General features: G+C 38.0%; 1 protein-coding gene across 1 annotated transcript; it reads left to right on the top strand.

The window, feature by feature from the left end:
- Window positions 1-7,286: 7,286 nt before the first annotated feature.
- On the top strand, window positions 7,287-14,086 carry mbip (MAP3K12 binding inhibitory protein 1). The gene is made up of 9 exons (XM_079217147.1): window positions 7,287-7,415; window positions 8,073-8,189; window positions 8,426-8,647; window positions 9,217-9,313; window positions 9,680-9,745; window positions 10,133-10,291; window positions 11,585-11,682; window positions 13,656-13,694; window positions 13,792-14,086. Exons 1-9 carry the CDS (start codon window positions 7,296-7,298, stop codon window positions 13,897-13,899), a joined length of 1,026 nt encoding a protein of 341 aa, XP_079073273.1. The 5' UTR covers window positions 7,287-7,295; the 3' UTR covers window positions 13,900-14,086.
- The last annotated feature ends 1,313 nt before the right edge of the window (window positions 14,087-15,399 follow it).

The raw sequence follows: 15,399 nt of genomic DNA, 5'->3' as shown, positions 1-15,399 counted from the left end.
CACATGTTCACAATGCCGTACTACCAGGTTTAGTGGCGAACGAGTGGAAATTTGAATCAGCCTCTTTATTCTATGAGCCCCATCTTTGCCAAATTGAATGCAGATTGAAAATAATTTTTAGACTCTTGACTTCAGCTATTCACGGCTCCCTGAATTGGTTTTGCTGCTGTCACGTTGCCACACAAATGTAAATAAAGGCATTTAAGCCTTGAGAAAATCCTTCAAATGATTGCTGGCTGGATTGCTGTCATTTTTGGGATACTTTCTCATGTGCCTAGAAAGCTCAAAGACCACACAATGTTAAATAATTGTAAGTAAAATGTCATGACTGTCATCTTTTATTGATTCCCAGGATAGTATTTCTGAAATTGTCAGAATTGAATGTTTCAATTGGAAACATGTCTTGTTTGGCATAGTAAATGAAACTGGCCAACAATAACTGAATAATAGATCATCGTAACTTTTCTTTATTTTATATTTTGCAGCACCTTGCTGCTGCAGTTTTATCCTTTTAATATGACTAAAATACCGTAAGATATGTATAAATCAATGCCTGCAGCAAGCTCCAATTGCGCTCAGCACCTACAATGGTTTCCCAGTGCAGGACCAGTGCCTGCTGTGTTTTGGCAGGAAATCAATACAGGGGGGAAATCTGTTCTAATCATCTGTACATTTACCATCACAATCAACAATCAAAGCCAAGACCTGAATCTTTATTTGTAAGCCTGAACTGAACAATTTTCCCACTGTGAAAGGCAAGCTAAATTAAAACCCTTGGTTCCTGTTAGTAGCTCTTAATGGCTCTGATTTGTGAACTGCTAAATGAGGTTATGTAAATTGATCCTGAATGTAGGAAGAGGCCCCCAGGTGACAGGTGCAGGCGGCTGAAGGTGGGGGCAGGGATGGTGTAATAAAATGGGGGGCGGGGGCATTTAGCCAGGATAGCGCTGCTGGGAGACACATTTACAGACTGAGGTGAGACAGTTTGTAAAAGTTAAAATTATTAAAATTCCATGAAATATGTCACAACATTTTTTACATTACAACTTTATTAAGATTCATATGAAGCTACTCATACTCCAAGTACTTGAGGTGCAAAGTCACAAAGTACATTTGCTCAAGTACTGCACTTAATTTATGTACTTGACTTTAGGATTTCCATTTTACCGTATGCATCCAGTAAAACTACATTTTAGAGACAAATATTGTACGTTTACTCCACTATATTAATTGGAGACACATTCGTTTTATGATTAGCACATTAGAAATAAAATAAATTGTAGGTATAAATTGAACATGGGAACTCCTGCTACCTACCAGTATATAAACAAATAACTAATGACAATATATTATAACAGATTTGCCATTATGTAAAATATGTGTTCAAAGGAGAAGTTATAATTGTTAATAAATACTGTAAATTAAAATATCCTTAAATCAGCTTACAGCAACATTATATTATTTAATAAACAGTTTACTCTATACAGTCACTAATTACTTTGTTGATCAAACTTTGAAATAATAAACATATAAAAAACGTATAAAAATACAATGCTTCTTTTATGCTACCAAGCAGCATATACACTACTGTAATAAAAATAAGCTCCATCTTAACCAGCTAAAGCATTTAAATGCTGTTAACACAGTGAATTCTCAAAAATAATCCAATTGTATAATATAGTATTCTGGCTATTCTGCTGCACAGACTAGCCTACTTCTATTTTTGATACCCTTGTGCATAATACTTCTGCTAATACTTTCATACTTCTACTTAACACTACCAAGAAATGTGCCTATACCTCGCCAAAATTGTATTTACAGCCCTTGTACATGCAGTGCTTCTGCTAAGAATACTGCTGCTGCTCCCAACAACATCACATTTATTTATGATTTGTTTTCTTTCATTTGTCTCATGTTTTGATCAGTATATCTGGCTCTGGCAGACAGCCATGTTTTAGATGCATCTCCATAGCTCTGACTGAGGATGTAATAACAAGGGAACTATCAACATACAGCCACTCAGGGAAAGACTGCTGAGTGAGTGAGGCACTCTGACTCACTGCACTTCACTTCGGCCATTTAGGCTTCACTGGTTTCCACCTCAGCTGCAGGGAGGACTAACTAGTCACCAGTAACTTGCTCATTCCTTACTAAAGGATCAGTGACCAACTAACTACTCACAGAATTTTGACTTTCACTTCTGCAATTTGATACTTCTACGCCACAACATTATTGAAGGAAATATTGTGCTTTACACTCCGTTTATTTGACTTTTTCTTCTGCAACTTTCTACTTCTACTTCACTAGGTAATTGAAGGGAATATTGTGCTATTTACTCCATTTATTTGACCTCTATAGTCATTAGATAGATAGAGATATATATAGATGTAACCTTTATTCAATTTGTTTGTCACGGGTAGCAAGCAAGGTTACATAGAACAAATATCGGAATGAAAATACTCAATATATACAACAAAAACAAAGTTATATATGTACTATCTTTAAATTTGACTGGCCAATTGGGGTCACCAGAACAAGCTGTCAACTCAATATTGACATCTTATAACCTTTTAACTTGATATGATGTACTTGTTTAGAGATGTGCTTCCGGTCGATAGTCCAATATCGCTCTCCTTTTAGCTCCGTTTTGGTCTCCGCCCATTCCTGAAGGGAAACATCTGTCTCTTTAGCTGCTTAGTGCTGCCCTATTTTCACCAGCTGATTGCTAACTTTATCTGTCTCCTGTGTCGTTTGTTAACATAGAAATGTTGCATAGAGCTTCAAGCAATAAAATGAAATAATAAAGTATTTAATCTATAAGGTTGCATTGTATTTTATAAGGTGATAAAAATCTAGCTAACCGTATATAAAGCTCCATATAAAGCTGCATCTCAACCAGCACCAACATTAAACTCTCGCTTACATGTTAATGCATCAGTAAGAACAATCTAATATCCGCATGTATAATGTGGATAGTAATATTAAAGCTGGTATTTTATAAAGCTGGAATTATATCTAAAACATACTTTTTTTGTACTTACGTATATTACCATTTTACTTTACTTAAGAATGATTTTAAAGGCAGGACATTTACTTGTCTCGGAATAGGTTTACATTGTGAAGCGGTGAGGATTTTAGTTGTTTTCTCAACCAAGGTTAAAACATTAACTTTGAACCTCAACTTATGATGAGAAGTGCTCAGAAAATAATGGAAATTTGAACATCAAACTTCGTCTGCTGATTTAAGCTATTAAAAGCTGTTAAACGTATTCTTTTTTTTACCACTTATGCTGACTTGTCTTATCTTACCAGTTTTACAATTTTGTTACGTTATCTTTGCCAGTTGTGTAATGTGTCTAATATGAAATATAAAAAGGCCGATACTAATATAAACCATATGAACATAAGTCATGAAAGAGACCTCTTGAGTTTGTCCATATGTCCAAGGGAACCTGTAAAAGCGGTTGCATATGGAAGGGCTGAAGTGTTAGTGGCCGTGCATCGTCCTCTTGTTGATTGTAAATGTGACAGGAACAGCAGTGTGCTGTGGTAAAAGCCAGTTAATAACTGTATAAGGGTATTTAGTGTTTTGTCCATATCATTAAAGCTCTTCACAGTCAGAAGTGGCTTGAATAAATAACCTGCCTGCCTACTCCTATGGCTAACTTTCAGTGGAGACTTGAGTCTGGTGGAGCTGGTTGACCTCTGTGTAAAAACAGTCCATTATGTTTGTCTGGCTTTGGGTCAGTGTGTCTTAGGGATAGATAATGTTGGTCTGTTGTCTGTTGGATAGATTATTTGAAGTTCCGTAGAGGCTACACTTTAAATTTCTCTAATACTTTGCACGCTAACAACACGAAAATAAGACCATGAACATGTTAATTGCCATTTTCAGCATGCAAACGTTAGCTTTTTAGCTCAAAGCAGCGCTGTGCCAAAGTAGGCTATCGCCTCACAGAGCTGGTAGCATGACTGTAGACCTTCAGTCTTGTTATACACTGAATAAGGACATATAGTCTGATTACCCGGAAATTACTTTGCATTTTGTCCACTTTCAGTTCCCTCGTCTCGAAGTCAATGTTTTTTTTAATAGGTTTTTGGTTATATACATTAACTAATGTCTGTGGCTGATACAAGCTTAAGGTATTTTAAGGTTGTTCAATGACACAAACACATTAGTTATTAACTTTAATACATTTTGAAGCTTTTACATGTCTTAAAGAAGACAGTTGCTAACAAGTGGCTAAATGATAAATGCTCATACAATCGTGGTCTAGTTTGCTTATAAATGAAGATTATCTTTCTAAATAAAATGTGTAAGTATCATGAACTTGTGTTTGACACCGATTTTATTTTTGACAATAACCCAGAATCCAACTGAAAGATGGCATCCGCTTTTTGTGAGGGTAACTAGTTTGAGCTAACTTCTGGGGTTGGCCTAAAAGAATACCTCATCCCTGCAGCCCTCTATAACCAGACATTCAACATTTACCATATTATCCACTGTGGTTTTATCGTGATTCACGGTGAACAAGTTGTTCTCATCACATCATAAAAGATGGTTGCTAAAAACATTGGTCGATAGTTAGTAAAAGCTACATTTCTACATGTTCAGCTGCCGTTAGGAGCTCAGTCTCAAGGCCACAGGAGAGGAATACATTTAATTATTCCCCTCTCAGTTAAACAAGACAAAAACCTTCTCACTGCAATCCACTTGCCGCTTTACATTGTGCTCCCTCTTTCTCCTGACCCTCCCGTCTAGCCTTTACTCTGTCTCATGCTCTGTCAACATCATCTGCTGCTGTGGAGCAGACAGGTTTAAAAGCAGACCTTTTTCACTTTCCTGCAGGTGGCTGATCCGACTACTAAGGCAAGAGGCAGCAACAATCCCTCTTCACTGGCTTTCCTCCACCAGCAGCACTTAGTTTCTTGTTCAACGGCATGCCAAGGCTGCATTCTTCTTGGCCAAAGTAGAACATGTTCTACCTAACTAGAACGTATCGCCCTTCTATTTATCATTTTTGAAGCAGTTTATAATGTGTATCACACACTATAACACAATTTTGCAGACATTGTTTGTCTTTGAAAGCCACTTAAACAATCTCATGGGGTTAACTATTTGAAAATGCACCTACATGCATCTCAGAATCTATATATATATATATATATATATATATATATATATATATATATATATATATATATATATATATATATATATTGTTGCAATTATAACAATGCAAAAATAGAATACATAACTGACAGGACCCATTTGGCATTATGAAGACTTTTATTTCTAGACACTTGTTGTTCCCAATACTTCGACACTTTCATTTGAGAATGTTGGACTTACACTTGTAATTTAATGTTTTTATAATGTACGACAGGTGGTTTTACTCAAGTTAAAGAAATTGTACCTGCTTCCATCAGTCTTTTCCACTTTCAAGGTTAAAAAATCAAAACAAAAGCGCATCAAGTGACATTCAAAGACTGCATGTTGTCTGCAAAAGTACAAAACAAAAGGTTCAATCAACCTACTCTAACACTCCACACACCTTAAATCACATTTCCTGCTAGTTTAAAGACAATTAAAATCATCACAGCTCTAACTGCAGTCAGGCAAATTAAATAAGCAGTTTTTTTTTTTTTTTTTCTGAGCTCCTTGCTGTGTGGGAACATTCAGCAATGTCAAACCATGTCAAGTGCTACAGTTCCCTTCCTGTTTTTTTTTTTGGGGGGGCGGGGGGTATCACCCCATAGATGAAATAACTAAAAGGCTGGTCTTCAGACCCCTTCCTAAAATGATTAACCCTTAGCATTATTGAATTCTGTGTGGTTACGCTTTCTCATTGCCTGTAATTGTTCTTTTACTGTTGTTGCCTTCATCAGTCTTTTTCCTCATTATATGAAAAGAAGGGGGGAATGTCTGAATAGAGGAGGGAGATTTTCCCACAGTCTATCAATTCCGAAAAATCCACCATTGTAGCTATTTTCCCATCCCAATGCCCTGCAGCACAGTCCGCTGTGGACTGAGGGACAACGTTCTTATAATTGAGTGACCATTACTTCCCCCGTTTGACAATACAGTTAAATTTGGCTACAAATCAGTGCACTCTGCAGGTAAACATGTCTAAGTGTTTCTTATTTGACTGCACATGTAATTTACAATGAAAAACCTGAGCAAAATAATGTAGCTATTTAATTGTATCCTAGATCATATGCTCATTTAAGTGAAACAAATCATTCATCTTGTATTCCACCAATTACTGAAAGTCTTTAGTGTGTGATCTATAAGAGCAATGGACCAGTGAGCCTTTTTTTTAGCTCTTAATGTGAACAAAGTGACATTATTCTGCTGAAGCCTCTATAAACTGGAATAGTCTGCATTTATTTTATTACATTTTTTTTAAGACCAAGCAAATACAATGTATTTATCTAGCTCAATTCATACATGGGAGACATTTAACCTGCTTTACTTGCATTTGAAGCAGTAAAAGCAAAATTTTAAACTGTGAATTAAAAGAAATATGATGAATATATTTAGATGCAATCCAGATATAAGCATTAATAAAAGATACAAAAACTCAAGAAATTAAAGGAAAAAAAGACATTGATAATATTAATTTAATCGTACTCTTCAAGCTGGTCAAATGTATGGCACAGCTTTGATTCTCTGGTAATTTGTTCCATGTGGTGCTATTATAATAAGAGTATGGATTGCAATAAAACTAATCTAATAAAATATATATTGTAATATATAGTAACACTTGAGCATTAGGAATACTTTTATGTTTGATTTTTAAGTACATTTTGCTGTTAATATTTCTGTACTTTACTATTATCCCTAAGGAAATCCTGTTTGCAGGCATGCATCAATATATTTTAATCTATAGTACAATATAAAATGACTACAGCATATTTTACACTAAATAAGTTCAAATTAAGATACTAGAAGCGAGTATTCCTATTCACAATTTTAAAGAAACATTAACAGGTAATAAAGCCAATTATATGAACAGAAACAAGAAAGAAAGAACGACAGATTAAGACCCACGCCGAATAGAGCCAAATAAAACAAAATTAATTATAATCAAACATCATTAAATTAAACTAAATATAAAGTAATACGTGGTATACTCCATTCAACTGTGAACAACTGCCCCACACATCAACGGTCGTGTTAGTGCGCGCATGCGTGTGAGCGCGCGTGGCGCGTCTCTCTCGTCTCCCGCGGTAACGTGGTCTCATTCGAACCAATCAGCGGGCAGTATTGTGCAGCCTGCCGTCGGACTGCAATGGCGCAGACAATGAAGCTGAGTGGAAACCACGCTCTTCCTAACGGAACCAGCAGATTGTCCAGCTACAGGGACTGCGTGTGTGCGGTACTGAAGCTGCTGGCAGACTTCGGGAAAGAGGTTGGTTGACAGTGTTTGAGCCAGAGGTCGCAGCGAGAGACGTTTCCTTCCGTTCGTGTAGTTAATTAGTTAGCTGCGTGCTAATGTTTTTAGCATCAGCACTGCTTAGATGGGGCGACAACTCCCTTAATTAACCCCGTACTTTGCTTCTCATCCCTGCAACCTGTATTTCACATGTTGGCATAAGGACATAATGACCATCTGGTTGAATTATCATGTACATAGGTGATCTCTACTCCGGGCCTTCCTCGTTTAAGCAAGAACAAAAATAGGATAAACAAAAACAAAGGTATGCAGAGTCAGAGAAAGAGTGCTTTTAAAATTGCTTTATTTTGTTTGACCAAACAGTTCACAACACAAAAGATATTACATTTAAAATCATATGTGAGAAAGAAACCTACAACATAATACTACGCTTTAAAAATGTCGGAAGCAGCAGATAAGTGTCTTATTTTCCTCCTTGAAAGGTACTAAATATAATGTAGTACCTTTCAAGGAGGAAAATAATACAATTCTAATGGATTAACAAAATGGCTGCTGGTTTATTATCAGCTCAACGGCTAATCAACTAAGTAATGTATTATTAAGTTAAACACTAAATCTGCTTTACACTAATGTCCAGGCCAGTGTAACCTTACCTTGTGTTTGTGTGTCAAGCTCAAACTAAGTGATGCTGCGCTGAGAATAGAAGTCAGCATCGATGCTGTGGATCTACCGTCATCTCCAGATACTCACGTGTACAACTGTTTGCAGCAGCATGTCACTCAATTACAGGTAAAGTGGCTACATTGTGTTAAATTGCATGATTTCATTGTGGTAACACTGAAAGGGTTTTGCTGAATTACTTTTGATTTGATTGACCAATACATCATTATTTATGAAGGCACAAGGCTATTTCTATTTTTTTTTTTATGTATCATACGATGTTATGCTTGGTAGTAGGGTATTTTATTTAAAATATATAATTTGTGCTTTGATGCAACATTTTTCTGCCCCAACTTTTGAAATAGGCCGTATCAGAAAGCCTAAAGACACTGGTGGAGGCTCACCGTGATGCATCATCTACAAAAGACAACACATCAGTTGATGCCGTCACCTCGTTGTCACTCAGAGAGCAGACGACTGCACTGTCTGAGTACCATTCTGAGTACCATCCTCCCAGCCTGGAGGATGCAGAAAGCAAGACTGAGGCTGATGATGTCATGGTTCAGATCAGAGCCAGGAAGTCAGAGGTTAGTCTCCGTCAGCAGATCTGTTAGCTGTTCTGGCAGTGACATTTTTAGTGCCCTCTTTAGTCTCTGTCAAGCAAATGAATAATCATAAGTAATTGCTTGACGTGCCGCAGTGAAGCAAATGTTTGATGGAGATCTGATAAGCCGAATTCAGCAGAGAATAAGGGGTCCTTCAGTGCTGTGGTTGGGTAGAGCAGACCACATTGCTGAAGGGCTTTGAGAGAGGGCCAGGTCCTTGATGGATTATGAAGTGGATGCTCATTACTCTGAGATTGCATGTGGATGAAGGACAAGAGGCCCCATTCTGTTGTGCATTTATTTTGGTAGCCAAGCAAACAGTATTCATATTCCATCATGTGATGATGGCAAGCAGTTAAACTTGTTTGGCTACCTGGAATAATGTCCCACTATATTTCTTATTACATGTAATGCAAATTACTGTTTGCCCCCAGATCATTACACTTACACAGGCATTAAAAAAACAACCTCATTGCATTCTTGACACCTATCAATAGCTCATCCATCCACTGCATCTTATTATCTGTATTGTCTCTCCTTTGTAACCCTAGATTGAGCGAAGAATATCTGCATTTATGGAACGCAAGCAAATGGAGATCAATGAAAACAATGTACGCGAATTTTGCAACGTGATCGACTGCAATCAGGGTGAGAATGGGAAAGAGGTTGGAGGGGGCAGGGTGGAGAGGGAGCCTGCACACAGATTGCCAATGTTTGGGAGAGAGCTGATTTCCACAGGCGAGAGGTCAGGCTGAACTGCTCCAAGAGTGGGGCTGAAGTAGCTAACACACTCGGCCCTTAAAACACAACCAGCTAGTCCAGAAAAACACGAGACAGAGACATTTTTTTCTTAATTCAAAGCCTGTGCAAGACACCAGTATTATAAACCAGGACACACTAATGGTAATAATTGTAAGTATGTAAGCAATGTATTTCAAATGTTTCTTATCACTTTTAATTATATTTGTTTTGACATTCTAAAAGAAGATTTTCATCAAATTTTCTCTTCAGTAGAAGACAGCTGTGCCAGAACAGAAGCAGTTTTCACTCCGTATCCAGGTTTTAAAAGCCACGTGAAAGGTAAAAAAACAACTGTAACCATAACTTTTGAAGTTGCACACATTATTTTTAAATAGTCAGAGCCTCATTAACCTTAAAATCTGGTTAGAAAATTACTTGACACAAGAAATGTTTATTTTTGGTTTATTAAATATCATTAAGTTAATGTCACTCTACAGTACCTTACATGTATTATGACTAAATGTGTTTTTATGGTCCGCTTGATGCAAGAAATATGTGCTTTACAATTAAAATCAGATTCATCACGTCCTTTATCAAACTAATCTCACACATGTCAGGGGTATTGTGAGACCCCTATGTACATCTGCATGCTTTGTACATACTGTTATCCAGTCTCTGGTTAATATTATTTATTCCGTTTGTGTGTTACGTTCCTCAACTGGCTAGTTACACGGGTTGTAAACACGTACGGGCCCCAGACACGTAGTGGGGGAGGACAATCAGAGACGGTGGAGCAGCCGAGGGGGCCGATGGTGAGAGACTGTGGAAATGCAGCCATAGAAGAACGACTTCACAACATCGAGACTCACCTGAAACTCCCAACAGGTCAGGGAAGGACAACAACACAGTGTCTCTATATATTATGATACGTGTCACATATTACAGATACAGATAGTGTTTATTTTCAACCAACATGAAATATTTGCATTTTTGTCCGAAAACGCCCAACGTAGCAATTGCGTATTACAATGTTTAGGACATTTTACACATTGAAATGTAATTATGAAGGCATTGCAAGCTACATGCAAAGTATAATTCATCTGAAATGGTTCACGTTTGGTAATAACTGAAGAACTCAGTGTTTAACAATAAGCCAATTGAACTACATTTGTATCTGATACAAACAATGTGACAACTTAACTAAGCCACCCATCTTTTATTAAGACCCTACATCTCTTTTACACTAATGCCGTGTTCACACCGGACGCGACGCGAATTTGCGGCGCGACCAGTTTACATGTAAAGTCAATCTACAGACGCGCTGCGGCGCGAATTTGCGGCGAGATACACGCGTTGGAGGCGGCGCGAACAGAACGTTTGACCTGGGGCGAACAAAGCGAAGGACGCGGCGCGAATTCGCGTGAGTTGAATTATCCCAACTCTGGCGGAGAAACCGCGTGACGCAAAGTTGCGGCAGCCAATCAGCGTTGAGAAGCTCCGCCCATCACCACCGCCGTCTCCCCGTTTCTGAATGAAACTGCTGCTGCTCCGCCTGAACCAGCGCTGGTAGCGGCTTCATTGAGACGCTGTTGTGGGACTACTGATACTATTATGAACCCAGACACCATGGATTTTGATGTTCCGACATATGTGGAGTTTACACAAAAAGTATAAAGCAGAACAAGTGGTTATTTCCATGGTGGATGGCATAATCGGTATCGTTTTACGGAGATACGCGAGACGCAGTTCCTGGAGGAGTCGGTGAAATTCACCGAGCTGTGTGCGGCTACGGATGATGTTATGAACCCAAATACGAGGGCGTTTCATGTTCCGACATGTTTGGGACTTCCACAACAAATATAAAGGAGAACTAGTGGTTATTTATTCCATGGTCGATCGCGGAAATGAAAGCTTCGTCGCTTGTCTTTCACAGAGGCAAGCAACAGAGCTAAGCCACGGCCCTTTGGTCGCACCGCGAATTCGCGTTTGGTGTGAACACCCTCTTTCTACTCGCGCGAGTAAACTTCCGCGGTGGATGCGGCGCCGCAAATTCGCGTCGCGTCCGGTGTGAACACGGCATTAGACATTCCTTACTTGCAGTCATCTACTACATATGTTGGATTTGTCATGTGAGATGATCGGTATTCAAACCCTTTTCAACAAGTGTTTATTCTTTAGCTGGCCCAGTTCCATTGAGCGTCTACCAGAGACTAAAGAAGCTGGAGGATCGTATCTTGGAGTTAGAGGGACTCTCACCAGAGTACTTTCAGTCCACGGTGAGTCTTGGCTTTGAAATATGAGATGAGATATGAGATATATAATTTTCTGTTTGACTTAATTTGCACACATAATAAAGTTACTAGAAATCACAGGTAAACTCTTCCCCTACTACATACATTTGAACTCTGGAGCTCTGGTTATTTTGGCAGCCAGACGTGTGTGTGCGTTACAAAGGGTGAGACTCTACAATGTGTTCCAAATAGTTTCATTTTAGTTGTCTATAAAACTTTGTCAGAATAAATCAATCCATAGTGGAATGGATACATAGTTAATTGATTCCTGTTTTTTGAAATTGTACAGGTATATTTTCCCAGTCTGTTACACATTTATAGTGATTTACCACATTATTATCTTTAATATATTGTGTATTGCTACCTGAATTACCTGTACTATCATACAGTGGCCATATTCTTGAGATATACACAACATGTAGAATTCTATCATAAAAACTCTCCACAGTTACTGCTGGGCAATTCAAACCAAAATCAAATATCCCGATGCTTTTGACTATCGATATTTTGTCTAGCCCATTGGGGCTTTCACAAAATATTGACTCAGTTTAAAAAAAAAAATATTAGTATTGTGGATACAGTGAGCAAACGACACAACAGCTAGAACAGTCTGGTAAGGTCATAAAATGTGAAAAAAACTGAAATGCAGCCTGTAAAACCAGGAAATGACAACACTTATGCTATATTTTACAAAATAGAAGTCGATATCTAGTCTTGTATCATGATGCTGATATAATATGGATATATTGCATCGCCCTATCCATAGTGCCACTAATCAACAAGGTACCTGTCAGTTTGTTCAGGTCCCTCCTTTTTTTGTTACTTTGAAAGAATTCATCCATTTCACACGCTCTCCGTCAGTTTGGCATTTCATTTGTAGGATGCCTAAATTGGCATGTAGAATATTGGTTTCGCTGTAAGCAAAATCATTTCAAAATGAAATCTACTTACTGAGAGGAGTTTGTCGCTGATGCTAATGGAGTTTCCTCTTATAGGCCCAGATACTTCAACACGTTTCCCCCCTCGAGTTACACTTAAGCTGATTTGAATCAAAAATGCGACGCTCGCGGTTAGATTTACTTTAACTTTCAGGTCATTGCAGACAGCTCACTCGAGAATTTTTTATTTTTTTTTACTACTACATGGTTTTTAAGGAAAGCGGAGACTCAATACATGGCAGAAAGTCATACAGTGGACTTCATATACAACCCGACAGACTTCAGCAGAGACTTAATTTCCTATCTTGACGATGTCGGTCCAACGTGTGTTTAGTTATGTGAGTGAGTGTACTTAAAATGCTGCATGTCTCCTCACACTGGTGTCTCTCAGCACAGCATGCTGCTTCTGTGAATACGCTGCTCTCCATCTGCTTTTGACTCGCTGCACGGTTGTGTGAGCAGAGCAAGAGATGTCGAGTGTCTTTGAATAAACTGATGGGGTCTTTTATATTCAGAGTACCCCCCTTTTTTGTGGCAATTTCTGAAAGTACTGTAGTTTGGTGTTTGCTGAAGAGCTGTACACAGTTTGCCCACGATTTCAGGGGGAAAAAACAATTTAACACTGAACAGTAAAGGAAGCTCCTAAACATTTTTTTTGCAGCAAATAAAATATGCAATTCTTCAAGGTTTTACAGTTAAAAGTAAAAAAACATTTCTTAGAGAAATGTTCAAGTCTGACAGAGGACATCTCTAACTATTGTTAAAATATCCAATAAAGGCAGAAACGCTTTTAAAATAACAAATACAATTGAATGAATAGTTATTGTAAATGCTGTCTGCTTTTCTTTGCTTATAAAAGTTGACTTCTTTTGTATTTCGTTTCTATTGCATTGTGTGTCTGTCTACTTTCAGTCCTTGAGGCAAAGTAAGAACGGGAAGAGACAAGTATGCTTCTCATAGCTCGAGGCAGTTTAGAAATTGTACTAATTAAAAGATCTAACGTGTACTTTTATTTTGTAGGGTCACCTCCACAAACGACCAAAGACAACCCCTGCTCAGGTGAGGAGCTGCTTTGTTTCCTTTCACTGCTCATTGTATGTCGATGTTAAACCTATTTTGGATCAATTGATCAGTTTTTCCTCACTGTGTCCTTCAGGCCTGCACTCTGACGGAGCTGGATGAGAAGATCAGTGCAGTGAAAGCAGCACTACTGAAGAGGGTGAATGAATTCGAACCAGGATATGGATCAGAGTCTCCATTGTAACATCACAACACTCCACACAGTTGTATTTATGCATTGTTGGTTTCTCTCTGTCTTCCTCATTTCTTCATTTGTACTTTTCAAACAATTTCATATAAGCTTCTTTTCATGGGAAGAAAAAGTGTATTCCTTTAGTTTTGTAGTTAACTGAGATGTAATTGTTACTTTAAATAAACACGTTTTTTTCCCTTGGAAAGCTGGACTTGTAACTTTAATCATGAACTCAAAGCCACTTCAAGGAACTTTCATTTTGTATTGAGTTTGGCGGCCCCTGTGAACAAAGGTGGTAGTATTTCCATGAACCAGATTCCCTTCAGGAAACCTCCTTTCACTGCAGTTTACTACAAAAGGCTGAGTGTAGTACGTCAATAAAAAGTCTTCGTATAATTTACAATAAAAACTCACAATGCTGTGCGCCCTCAGAAGACACTGTTTGCTTTGGACGGTCTCAATGGCAGGAAGTGGAGTACCGATGATTCATTGGGCCGTTTCACCTGCCTCCGAGAAAAAGCAGCTGGTGAGAATGCTCTCGATGGAGCAGAGACCGAAGATCAACGGGATCCGAGAAGACCGATGGACTTTTTTTTTCTGTTTCTTCAAAACTGATTTGAAAAACCTGGAGACTTCCTATTATGAACGTGCCAAAACTTGATCTAAAGTTTCAAATATAATAAGCAATAAACAATGTCAAAAGGGAATACTGTTTTTTCGCTAAATGTTAAAAACAATCATATGCGGTGAAAAAGAAGTCATAGTTTAGTGGGTCAAGAATGGTAGTCAGTATAGTATGTATCTAAAATTACATAAAAAGACAATGTAGTATTTTATAGGAATTTTTACTTCAACCACCAATGAATTATAAATATTAGCAGATTCATTTTCTGACAATTGTTACAGTTCTAATAGATAATACAATAATCTAAACTACACATCAAAATGACAGCAAACAAACCTGATATAAAATGCATTTAACATGTTCCTCTTTAATCCCTAAAGCTGGGAGTTTGTGTGTGTGTGTGCGTGTGCGTGTGTGTGTAACAGATGAATCTGAGAGCACCTGATTCTTCTGCCTGACTGCTGTGTGACGATAATGGTTGTCATTAAAGCAAATGACCTGATTACTGCAACTCTGTTTGGAAAACATATTGGAGACCCAACAAACCAGCATTAAATGGGACACTGCTGTGTTTGACGCTGTGACACATCGACAAAAGGCTTTCGTAGAAATGCAGAAATGCAGGCTGAGGACGGTTAGCTGGATCCTGGCTAAGATGCTTTATGTTTGACCCTAAATGTTAACTTATTGCCACATGTAAGTATCTGTCTTTCATAATAAAAGACGTGTTGATATAATTATGATTTTAGATGCAGGTTATTGAGAAATAATGGTCACCTCTGGCCAGATCCTCCGTCAATTGATTCAATGTCAACATCAATGGCCCTAACACCGCTTTTGTTGTTTTGTTAGTCACTGTACATATTTATATACGCTTCATATACTTT

The sequence above is a fragment of the Taurulus bubalis genome (assembly GCF_910589615.1).
Source record: "Taurulus bubalis genome assembly, chromosome: 1".
NCBI classification, from domain to species: Eukaryota; Metazoa; Chordata; class Actinopteri; order Perciformes; family Cottidae; genus Taurulus; species Taurulus bubalis.
This window is presented reverse-complemented; position numbering and strand designations above follow the sequence as displayed.

Excerpts from the sequence above, each read along its gene's own strand:
- mbip (XM_079217147.1), top strand. The coding sequence starts at position 7,296 with ATGGCGCAGACAATGAAGCTGAGTGGAAACCACGCTCTTCCTAACGGA. Across the intron at positions 7,416-8,072 it reads TGGCAGACTTCGGGAAAGAG|CTCAAACTAAGTGATGCTGC; the intron begins GTTGGTTGACAG and ends TTGTGTGTCAAG. Across the intron at positions 8,648-9,216 it reads TCAGAGCCAGGAAGTCAGAG|ATTGAGCGAAGAATATCTGC; the intron begins GTTAGTCTCCGT and ends TTGTAACCCTAG.